The sequence below is a fragment of the Megalobrama amblycephala genome, linkage group LG19 (genome assembly GCF_018812025.1).
Source record: "Megalobrama amblycephala isolate DHTTF-2021 linkage group LG19, ASM1881202v1, whole genome shotgun sequence".
NCBI classification, from domain to species: domain Eukaryota; kingdom Metazoa; phylum Chordata; class Actinopteri; order Cypriniformes; family Xenocyprididae; genus Megalobrama; species Megalobrama amblycephala.
Window position 1 is genome coordinate 20,229,984 of NC_063062.1, and position 12,620 is coordinate 20,242,603.

The 12,620-nt window shown below is 37.9% G+C and overlaps 1 protein-coding gene across 3 annotated transcripts; it reads right to left on the reverse strand.

The window, feature by feature from the left end:
* Nucleotides 1–761: 761 nt before the first annotated feature.
* Nucleotides 762–12,395, reverse strand: si:dkey-30c15.10 (uncharacterized protein LOC559353 homolog). 3 transcript variants are annotated; one of them, XM_048167710.1, is made up of 24 exons: nt 12,240–12,395; nt 11,714–11,798; nt 11,314–11,490; nt 10,097–10,183; nt 9,814–9,986; nt 9,621–9,713; nt 9,435–9,515; nt 8,483–8,612; nt 7,917–8,401; nt 7,468–7,562; nt 6,968–7,094; nt 6,706–6,841; nt 6,444–6,608; nt 6,218–6,344; nt 6,031–6,079; nt 5,845–5,910; nt 5,724–5,756; nt 5,418–5,439; nt 5,229–5,338; nt 4,888–4,941; nt 4,330–4,416; nt 3,139–3,246; nt 2,923–3,059; nt 762–2,121 (listed from the first exon to the last, which is right to left on the reverse strand). In XM_048167710.1, exons 2-24 carry the CDS (start codon nt 11,769–11,771, stop codon nt 1,959–1,961), a joined length of 2,763 nt encoding a protein of 920 aa, XP_048023667.1. In that variant the 5' UTR covers nt 11,772–11,798; nt 12,240–12,395; the 3' UTR covers nt 762–1,958. The 3 variants fall into 3 exon arrangements, with proteins under 3 accessions (XP_048023667.1, XP_048023669.1, XP_048023668.1); XM_048167712.1 differs by lacking the exon at nt 9,435–9,515; XM_048167711.1 differs by lacking the exon at nt 4,888–4,941.
* Nucleotides 12,396–12,620: the final 225 nt, after the last annotated feature.

Genomic DNA, 12,620 nt, shown 5'->3' on the forward strand with positions numbered 1-12,620 from the left:
GAGAACATTACAAGCTATCTTGCCTCATAGAAATATATGGAAGTGTGTGTCCTACATCAAGTTTCTTTAGGATTTCACTTCTGATCATTACTAGTAAGTATCTGTCTGGATCAGTATTTAAACCTGATTATTTAATCTGGTCATTTAAAGTGAATGTCTTGCTATTCCGATTTTAGAAATATGTGATAACACTTCAGTCATTAAAGATGAGCTGGCAAGATTTTCAGGGAGAAAAAAAACACTAGTATTTTCTAGATTATGTAAAATAATACTGAAAAATCTAGTTCACTTGACACATAGCAAGTGATTACTGAGAAAATGTAAAATTTACTTAAATACATGGGATAAATTGAATTAACAAATTTTGTCATCATTTACTCACCCTCAAGTTGCTCCAAACCTTTCTTCTGCTGAACACAAAAGAAGATATTTTGAAGAATATGGATAACCAAACAGCTGATGGACCCCAGTGACTTCCATAGGTCCATCAACTGCTTGGTTACCAACATTCTTCAAAGTATCTTGTTTTCTTTAACATAAGAAAGAAATTCATACAGGTTTGGAGACCACTTGAAGGTGAGTAAATGATGACAGAATTCTCATTTTTGGGTGAACTATACCTTTAAGTAAAATGGCTTGTAATGATGTTGTCTGGCAATGTAGAGATCTGTAAAATGAAGTCCTATGAATAATATATATATATATATATATATATAAAAAAAGCTCTGCTGCCAAGTTTAAGTTTAAAAGAAAACAAACACTTCAGGCTTTAACAGCCATATTTATTTTATAGTACCTTTACCAGGATATTTCATATAGTTTTATATAGTTAACACAGCAATAGCATATGAGACCCTTGGCAAAAACACATATATGGGACAAACATGGAACAGAAACATTTCCAACAGTCTCACAGTCCCTAGAGTGGCAACTCTTCATTCTCAAGAAAACCAGAAACTTCAAATAAACCCCCAAAAGGTCACAAGGTCATACCTTGCTCTCTCCCCCTGCAAGTATTATCATACAGTATTTTCAGACAGATAGCCCTGTAGTGTTATTCTTACATTTGCACATTCCAGATTTGAACCCAAGAACCCCATACGACCATCAGATTAGAGTATAAACTCAATTGTTTAGTTTATGCTGGGCAGACTTTCTCCTAAAAATATAATGTACACCTCAGTAGATATAATGCATGGCCAGATACTCCCAAAAGTATTCAACTGTCAATGTTTTTCAAAATTAAGTCACATGGAGGTATACTACGAAACTGTCCTTCCAGAAAAATCATAAGCTTTACGATTCATGACGTACTTCATACATTGTACATTCAAATAAAAACTATTCTCCCTTCTCGATGAAGACTGCAGTATGACAGTCATATAAATTGTTCCCAGAGTAAATGAAAAAGCAAAAACATAAAAAGCTTTAGTCAAAGGCAGACAAGAAGCGCTTCCCAACTAATGCTGTAAACATAACCATATAATTTAGTGTAATTAAGGACACCCTCATACATGAGCATAACCTGAAATAGATTATAGTATTAAAATGTAAAACTTTCATTTCAGTAATAAGCAATTGTCTGAATAAGGCAGGAGATAAATAAACATTCAAATAGGCACTTAAGAGACTTACGGCATACATATAAACTGGACTGCTCTTACTACATGGCTTACCTGAAAATTGATGGCACTAGCAAATCTATCCTTACAGAATCTCTAAGAAGTAATGATAGATCAGAAATCTTAACAAATATGCCACTATTCTGTATGCATCTAATAAAGCAAAAGAACATGCACATATGTAGATTATGATACTCTATTACGTAAAACAGTCCTGTTTTGCTGCCCCCGAGTTTATTCTCAGAAGCTCTTCATGTATTTTTTTTAGTGCCACATATGATCTTCTCAGAGATCTCCTTTCTTAGTGTTACATGGTAAGGTTTCACATTTGTGTTGTTACAGAATGCTCTCACGAGAGGTCCCGGTGTTAGAGGATGTGCTGGCCCGGTTATCGTTGGAAACAGGCTTCCTGTTCCAGGTAAGAGAGTCCAGTAAGGTTTGATTCAGTTTCTCCATCCAGTCAGCCCTCTCCTCTCGTGTGTCTGCTGAAAACCAGCACCTGCACAACGAAAGATCATTTAAATACACTTAAATTCAAAATTTTAGTGTAAACCGATAATATTTCAGGACTTAATGCAGAAATGTGAAGCTCATTTGAACAACCCCCTTTTCTAGATGGAGCAACTTCTGGTTTTGCCTGGAGCTCTACAAACATGATCACTAGTCACTGTTGTTCTATGGAAAAGAGGAGCATGAAATTTCTCCTTTGTGATTCATGGAAAAAGATACAGCATACAGGTGTGGAACATGAGGGCGATGAAAAAAGTATAATTTCTGGCTGAACTACTGCTTTAAAGTGGTACCAAGGCCACTACAACCAGGCTGCTATGGATGCACTTGACCAGAGTCAAAAACCACCATGCTTTAGTAGGAAATACTTCTTAGCAAACATTTAGCCATAATGGTGTCGATTTGTATTGTACCTGAGTGCAAAAATTCAAAGAGTAAACATTTAGCGGGAGTGAGTGACTTTCAGTTTCTAAGTGAAGGATCCAGAGTGTTGTAGGCAGTGGCTAAAAGAATAGTAAATATGGAGAGAACGCCGTGACCTCAGTCGTTCCGACTGTCTGTGGGCAGGGATAAAAAAAATGCATAAGTATAATCTGTAATTTTCACGAAAGCCCTGGAGCTGTCAAAAGACTTTTGCTGACAAATAAGCGTAAATTTCTTGGTCTAGGTAATGGAGAGATAAAGTAAACATTGTTTATTTACATATACTACCGACATTGTATTTGTAACAAAACAAAGAGGGTTGAAAATTGGTTAAGTTACACTTTAAGTAAATACATGGATGCATTACTTCTTCAAGGTCTGGCTGTCTTCTTGCTGAAGGGTGTTAGTCTCTACTAACTCAAAGGTGTGTGGTCGTGCACAGCACTCGCGCTCCACAGGTCTGACACTGGAGAAGCCAAAGAGAGAGAGACTGCCATCTGCTGGCTGGAAGAAGAGATGATAAATAGACATTAATGAGTAAAAAGGATGCACATTACATACAAACATAACTGCAGAAACCCACCTTGTTGCCCATCTCATTTGGGTAGTTCCAGTAAAGCAGGTGTCCTCCTTCCAGAAGGAAGTAGAACCTCTGCCAGGCTCCAAAGCCACTCACATCCTCAAACATGGTCTACAGGAGGAAAAAGAAAATAATAACGGCATAAATTTCACAGCACATTTCCTACACACACAGATCATAAATAACAAAGAGCTGCATTACAAAACATTTTTGGTCCAGCACAGACGAAATTAATAATTCAATAAAAAAAAAAAAAATGAAGTACTGATGTAATCAGAGAGAAACACTGCTTTCTTAGGCCCCATTTACACTAGTGCATTTTTTATTTAAAACGGCATTAAATCCTAGTCTACACTGGCGTTTCAGAAACGATCTCCATCTACACTACACGGCCAAAAATGCATGTCACATGACTGTTCATGCACACCGGGCATGTGTGTAAACAAGTGTAAACAGTTGCCTCTTGCACATGTAGGCAGCTGCAGTATTAAAAAAAAAGAAGCTGAGTTTAACTGCACAATGGCTGCTAAAAATTACAACAAAGCCAGCAAGGATTGCAGTTCAGTCTCCATGTTATTGTTTACATGGTCGTCAAGGATACGCAGAGCGAATGTGGGCAGACATGCCATCATTTTCAAAAGTCTCAGTTTTGGTCCGTTTATACTGAAACGCAACCCTGGCATTTTCAAACTAAAATGGGGTCTGCAGCGTTTGCGGTTTGAAAACGCCAGTGTAGTGTAAATGATAGGCGTAACTGTAGCAAAACGTATGCGTTTTAAAATGAAAACCCACTAGTGTATACGGGGCCTTAGTGTCTTCCTCAGATGCAAAGCCTCCACCCTGTTCACTGAACTTACAGTATGTCATCAAGCAGAGGTCTGGCTATGCAAGACTACTGCTTTCTGAGACCATCTGCAGCTATACTATGTAACAAAACAGAATATTCTTGTATCTAAAGCCATTTTTCAATTGGTCTTTCATTTAAAAACTTGCATTCAAATGGACCAGACTATGGAGATAAATTGCTCACTTATCTGCTTTATTAAACATGTATTGCCAAATGTATTATCACATTTTTGCTTATATACAAATGAACTGAAGGAGTACCAATATAAAAAAATTCCCCTTTTCATGTAATAAAACCAGCCAACAGAGGTATCAGTCAGGTTCTGGGATACATATACATCAGCTCACCAAAAAGCCCTGATGCTGGACGTTGGAGTGGCCCTCACTGTGCAGCTGCATATAGATGTGGCCCTCTAGAGGAGAAAGGAAGGGAACCTACACAAAATAACAAATGTGTTAGTCACGACACAGGAAAAAGAAAAACAACAGATGTGCATGTAAAAACATAATATATAAAATATATATATATATTACACACACACACACATATACATATATATATATATATATATATATATATATATATATATATATATATATATATATATATATATATATATATATATATATATATATATATATATATATATATATATAGTATTTTAGTCATGGCTAATACAACCATTTTACAGTTCAGCTTTGAGATCATTTTGAATCTTTTTTTCAGTCTTAACTGATACAGGACTGGGATATTGGTTTATTTTGTCCCAAAGCAAAATAATTTTATTGACCATTGCATTCCATTAAATAAAATACTCTGTCACACACAAACACAGGAAATGAGTAAAAAATTGTGAAATGTGCCGACTAAACCAGAAGCAGAGACTAAGGTGGAAAGAGTGACACCTTTTCCTGAAACTCATCTCCGAGAAGTCGCCTGATTTTGCCTTCAAATTTCATCTGAGTGGAAAGAAACAGGAGAGATGGACAGAGACCCAGTTACATCACCACAACTCCCACCACAGTACAAACACAAGACAAAACCTCAGTACACTGTTCAACCATTGATGTCCTAATTAATGCCCAAAGTGAAGATCAACAATCAACAGGTAAAAGTGTATACAATATTTATTGACCTAAAGAAAAAAATGTGAGCGATACAACATGCTTAAAAAGGTGAGGACAACACACAAAAACTTAATCTCCTTTTTCTCTCTAATGTGATCACAGTTTAGTTGCATTAATACCTTGTCCAGAAGAAACTTGCTCCGTCCCAATGAATTCAGTGTGATCTTGTGAGAGCCCACTAATGTAAAGTTACTAGAGCGCTGAGCACTCAGGCCAGGAAGAGTAGCAGCTATAATGAACAGAAGAGAAATATCAATATCTGATACCACCAATCAACCAATGATTAAGTGAGGAACTTAAATACTTACACGTCACACTCTGGTTAGATTTCTAGGAAAACAAAAATAGACATTTGGATGAGCTGAGGTTGTTTATCATTCAACAATTTTTCATTGACTAATTTTCTGCCAATTTAAAAGACACATTGGTCCTCATTCATGAAACATAAGCAGAATTATTTTCTGAATTGTGTGTAAAAGTATTCTTATGCAAGTTGTAACTTTGAATTGAATTAAGTGAAAAAAAGAATGATTTTATGAACATTATAACAATTACAGAAAATACAGAAATTTGTTTAGCTCATGTTTCATGAAACAGAGAGAGAAGATGCATACCGTGATGCTGTGGAGAATCTTCTTGGGAGTCACCTAGAAACACAACATTTCTGTTGCAGCCGTGTAATGATAAAAGTAATAAAACACTCTGCTCTCTCAATATGTGGGAAAGTGTACATACCCTTGACTTTGTTGAGCTGCGGAACTGCTGAGCATTCACACTGCAGGTATTACTCTGAGTACTGGACTATAAAACAAAGAAATAAAGTTGAATATGGAAAAATGTAAGCAAAACAGTTTGTGAGGGGATATTTCCCTTCGAACTAATGAAAAATAATGTTTTTGGTCATATATGAGATGTACCTACCAAACTGTAGACCTCAACATCAATCTCAAAACTGGAGCGAATGTCTTGCCTGTGGAAGCAAAGATTAAACCAGGGTAAATCACTACTGTTATATTTAAGAGCCTTCTGCCAAAAACATTGTGCCATTTTAAACTCTGACATCAGTTTAAAGAAGCAGCAGAGCATTTTATGTAGTGTATGGACTCACAGTGTGATGGAAGTTGGGAAGGAGATAGTGTCTCCATTTTGGGCATCAGCAGCTGTAGCCAGAGGCGTCGCGACAATGTTACATGGGCCATAACGGACCAAAACGAAGAAGTAGTGTGTTGGACGGCCTTTATAGAGACAGCAGCCACAACAAATTGTATGTAAACACTGTCCTTGTACAATCAAGATTTAACTGCTTCCATTAATAAATATGGATTAACGCTCACCTGTGCGAGCAGAGCACACAAACTCCACCTTGAGGGGCAGCTGGATGCTGCTGATGCTGACAGTGCCCCTGCAGGCCTGGAGAGATGCATTCTGGGACTCTGGTTGTCCAGACTCACCCTCTCTCAGCCTGCTGACCTCTGCCAGTAAAGCTGCTCGCTTCTCACCTGTATTTCAGGGACAGATTAGAGCCAAATCAGAGCATGCAGCTTCAGTGATTTGCAGAAGGTTCAAGCTTTTTCACTAGGGTTCTACTGTACTTACTGGAGACAAGCAAAAGTTTCTCAGCCTCAGCCTCCTGCTGGGAACCTTTCCCATGTTCCTCATCACTGCAGCAGCTCAGAGCCTGTAGAGTCTGTGTGATGATTGTCTGCAATTTGGCTGCCTCCTCGTTTAAAGCCTTAAACAGACCAAATACAATCACCTGAATCAAATCCTGCATGCATGACGTCTCTTAAAATACCCCAGACTACGTTTCTCTACAGGTAGACAAATTAATTCATTATCCATAGACCCCTTTTCAAACCTTAATTCTCTCCTTGAGGTTGATGGGCTGTTTTGAGGTCTTTTCTTGAACCGGCTTCTGAACTCCAGGGGTCAAGCTCTGAGAAGAGGGAGGGTGGACCTTCCTCTGTGAGCGGTAGGCATCAATGCTGTCAATCATAGGTAAAACAACTGTAAATGATAATGACCTGTGTATGTGATTTAAAAATAACCAAGGGGTAAAAACCAGTGGCTGAACGAAATCTAGAAACCTGAGTGGCTCATGACCGATAATAATACTCTTATGTACTACAGTTCAAATGTTTGGGGTCAGTAATATATTTTCACTGCATTTTTAATAAAATAAATGCAGTCTTGGTGAGCATAAGAGACTTTCTTTTAAAAACATCTTACAAACCCAAACTTTTGAATGGTAGTGTATTTTATTATATAAGAAAACTGGCTGTCTACCAGTAGTATGCATCATGCCTTACCAATTCAAATTATCAAGATGGATAAAACACAGTGATAGGGGAAGTGTACCTGTATAAAGGTGGAACATTTTCAGCAGGACTAGCTGTCATTTCTTCAGGTGAGGGTGGTTGGCCTGATGGCTCAGACACAGTGATTTCAATCTTCTGTAGGAACATTCAAAAAAATGGCCTTGTTAACCACCCAATACATGTATATCTATACAACTGATTACATTCTTACACTGTCACTAAAAGTTGCATGCATCTGTTTATTTGAATTTCTCATCTACACAAAGGAAAAAAAGATGCAAATCAATGACTGGTATTTCATTTCATATGAAAAGTGGCATAATTATGCTAAAAGTCATATTGATAAAAACATTAACAATCACTTGGGTTTCATAGGCTACAAAATATATAGACACATTAATAGATTGAACACAATTCTAATGCAATTTCTCCCATTCACTGGCTGCCACTACAAGAACAATTAAAATATCTGAAATCAGGCCAGTATACCAGTGGTGTGACAACAGCCTCCACAGATTTGCTGAGAGGAGAGAGGATACAGCTGGGCGGCAGGGTTAGAAAGTCATCTTCAGCACCCATGGTGGCGATCTCCTGTTTCCCCTCCATTTCTCCTTCACCATGGTCAACAGACTGGAGCTCCTTCTCTTCATCCATTGCAGAACTGACATCAGGAGTTTCTACACTCTCTTCACACATCTCGCTGTGGTCAAGAGGCTCCTCATTTAAGGTGACTATGACCAGTTCTGGCTTGTCTTCCATTTCAACGGTGACCGGTTCTGGTTTGTCTTCCATTTCAACTGTGTCTGGTTCCGTTTTGTCTACCTTTTCAGTCTGTGATGAATTGCTCTCATCTTTCTCCAACTCCACCTCCTCTTCCTTATTTTCATCTTCACCTTTATCTTCCGTTTCTGCGTGCTGTAGAACGTCCTCAAACATCTTGTCAATTAATGTGGAGGTGCTCAAAGCCTCAGGTTCTGTTAAAGAAATATATGTGGCATTTATGGCAAATATGGTAGTTTACATCAGATCCAAAAGATTTCAGGAAGCACATTTACCTGTTGAGGTATAAAGTTCTTCATTGGGGAAACGGATGTCCACTGTACATGGAGGTGTGGTGTTCAGACTTCCATCAAATACCTTACTGTCACCTTCACAAGAGCTGAACTCCGTTCCCTTTATCTCCTCCTGCAGAACAAATAAAAGCTGAAACTAGGTTTTGCCCTACATTTACAATTAAAATGGTGCAAAAGTGAAAGTTACGTGATGTGTAGCCAACTATGGTGTCCCATACTTGGAATTTGTGCTCTGCATTTCACCCATCCAAGTGCACACACACAGCAGTGAGTATTGAACACACACCATGAACACACACCCAGAGCAGTGGGCAGCCATTTTTGCTGCAGCACCAGGGGAACGATATGCGGATAGGTGCCTTGCTCAAGGGCACCTCAGTTATGGGTAATGAGAGTGGAAGAGAGCGCTGTTCATTCACTCCCCCCACCTACATTTCCTGCCGGTACTGAGACTTGAATTCGGGTTACAAGTCCGACTCTTTAAGCATTAGGCCACAACTGCCCCTGAAAGTGCGGAACAGAGCTAAACACTGTTCTCCCCAAGTGAGACTGTGCAAAACAAATCACTTTGCCTCAGTGACCATAACACTGCATTCACAACGCTTGATGGAGAACATGTCTGAAGCTTTGTGCTGACGTGACCGCCATAGCGGCAACAGCCAATAACATTACTTTCCGGTGTTGCATGAACGCAATTGGCTAGCTTCATAATTCAGATCGGCAACGCATGACATCACCCATTCAACGTAAATGAGAAGCTTTAATGCCAACACCCTGTGTGAATGCACCAGAAGCATATACAGAAGGATGAACAAAACCAAGGGTGAAGAAAACCACAAAAAAAAAAAAAGAAAAAGAAGAAAAAAGAAAACGACCAAAACACATGCTGAAAAATCAAATACACTTCAACAAATTGTCTCAAATACATGCTCACACTCCCAGTCTGTAAAGGAGGCCACTGGAGTTTTCGAGTTTTCCTGTAAACCCAGGGAGAGGATGTAGATGGAGATGCCCTCTGGGAAAATGGATATTATTTACTTTTGATCTAAACTTCTAAATGCCCTAAAACCAGACAAGATTCCACAAGGAGCACAAAAACATCATAACCTGATTGGCTCACCTCAGTGAGGGAAGAGTCAGACAGACTCCTCTTCAACCACATGTTGTCTGCCACTGGCTGAACCTTCAATAAACGCAACTCATCCTCACGTGCCTGCATAAAAGACAGTTTATCTTAGTAACACAACAAATCCTGATTTGTTTTTGAAGGGTTGAATAGTCAGAAAAAGGTCAGGTGGGTGAGGCAGATCTACCTGGCGTATACGAGACGCCTCTTTAGTGCTGGGTGTCACTGCAGCGTTCAGCTGCTGTTGGATGCCATGCACAAAGCTGGAGAGATTGCGTGTGCAGGGGGTGGAAGGAGCAGGGCTGTTCAGAGGCGTCGGAGCTTTGAAGCGCTGCAGGCGAGAGCTAAACTCTCCTTCACCTTTCATAAAAATACACATTCAGAATTAAACAGCACCTTTGAAATAATACAGAATACAGTAAATGAAGAAGCAGTTGTGAAGTGAAGCCGGTGCGTATGAAAATGCTCACCAATGTGACAGATCGCTGAGGTCATGCTGCCGGCGCAACCCTCAGACCCGGGGTCAGACAAGCAGCGCTGGACTAACCCAGTCCCACCTGACCAAACAGAAAAAGGACAATTCATTACTAAACTCCGAAAGTATCATTACAAAATATGCTTAAAAGCATATCAACGGCACATTTCCAAACACATTGAGGCATTAAAATGAGCATGCATTATAAAAGATAATGAAAGGTAGTTAATAAATAACATGGCCATTTTTAACTTTTTTCTACATCAAGTTTTTACGTTCAAATTCAGATTTAAAGGTAAGTGCATTTTGTAGATGATTTAAAGGGTCAACGTTTTCCCCTCCACAACTTTTAGTCTTTTTTGCAGTTCCTTTTGTAGTGGGGCAAGTTACATTTTAAAAGTACAGATATTGTATGTACAATGGCATGAAAAAGTATGTGAACCCCTTGCAGAATCTGTGAAAATGAGAATTATTTTAATAAAATAAGAGGGATAATAAAAAATGCATGTTATTTTTTTGTTTAGTACTGTCCTGAGTAAGATATTTTACATAAAAGATGTTTGCATTTAGTTCACAAGACAAAACAATAGCTGAATTGATTAAAATAACCACACACAGTATTAAGAATAAATGGTTCACATACTTATGAATGGGGTTATTTTAATCAATTCAGCTATTGTTTTGTCATCTTTTATGGAAAATATCTTACTCAGGACAGTACTAAACAAAAAATAACATGCATTTTTTATTATCCCTCTTATTTTATTGAAATAATTCTCATTTTCACAGATTCTGCAAGGGGTTCACATACTTTTTCATGCCACTGTAGTCTCCATGCAGTCATAATACAAAATGCATAATAATTATACAAGATTAGCATATACAAAAAAAGTTAGGGCCATACAGCTCTAAAGTGTTAGATTTTATTTAATAGGCTTGCTATTATAGAAAGGAATAACAAACATTGCATGTTCAATGAAAACAAAAACAACTGTTTCCTTTTATGTGCCATTCTGAAATATCAAAAGATGAACAACAAAGAACTTGTTGAACATCTTTTAATAACCAGAGTGGCTGATTATAATAAGCATCATTATACAAACACAAAATTCTGCAGTGAAAATATAGTATCCCATTCCCAAATTTCAAAAAGAGTGTTGTAAAAGTTGGCTGTTTGAGTGATTTTACAAATGGATAAATTTGAAATCTTACCATCTCGTCTCTGGCTGAGTTGCTGGACCCTGGAGCGGATGGAGGATATGGCTGGAGTGTCTGGTTTCACCTCTAGCTCTGCCAACCTCAAGCGCGTCCTGGCAGGGGATTTTGTGGGGTCCAGGTTCTCCTCTCCCCCTGCTGCCAACCGTCTTTTCTTCAACACATTTTCAAGTTCTGGAAACATTAAGTGGCCTAATGGTTAAACTGACAATGTCACATATAATTAACACTTATAATTAAAAGTGTATATAAACAATAAAGCTCAGCTGCAAATGAAAAAGCTCAAGCTGACATTTTTTATACGTCAACAATCAACAAATTAATGTACTAATAATATACTAATACACACTTTTGTGTATAAAGCGTGAAGGAGTGAAAGGTGAAAACACATTCTTACCACTACAGGCTGAAGTGTTTTCCTCCAGTGGATCTCTCTGTCTCTTCTGATTTTCCATCTTTTCACAATCTTGACAGTTGAAAAACTGTTAACGAAATTAACTTTAATTTAAAGTTTACAACCTATTCAAGAAAAAAGACTGGCCACAGTCATAAATCAGGTGTATCTGAGATATTAGGTATTTACTTTATGTGAAATTCGACATATTCAGAAGTGTTACTAACTTTGTTTACATAGTACTGTAGAAAAATATAGTTTTATTTCAAATCTTCATATCAACATCAATAAAGTACGAACGTTGTTGTCGATGTGAGATTACAGATTAATCCAAACTATCTAATTATGTGTTTTTCATATATCGATAGTTTACGAGGCCAATGCGCTGCTAGCAAGCAACCATTGTTGAACATTGTTGAAAATACGAAATCCAAAATGGACGGAGACATAAAGAGTGAAAAACTATGGTTTGCGTTTAAATATATTATATCATTTTGTCAGGTTTATAGTTAAAATATATTTATCTTACCTCAGTAAAAGAACCGTGTCAGAGTTGGTGGAGTTTTCAAACGTCTGACTTGTCTGTCAGCTGAGCTCGAGCGTTTGAATTTCCGCGGGCGCTCCGCGCATGCGCAGAGCATCGGCTCACGTCAATCCGTACAGCCCTCCGGTGGCCTGATGATGGCGTTATGAAATGCAGGGATTTACATAATATTTGCACAAATTTAAACAATAATATTTATATAAATGTTCAATTCCCTTGTACCTGTTATGTATGCCTAACATTAGATGTTGTGTAACAGAAATTGGTTTAAGCAGATTAAGATAAATCCTCATTCTCATTAAAAAAGGAAAATTCTACACATCTGACTACAAATGTCATTAGAAGAGACAAACTACAAAATTTAAA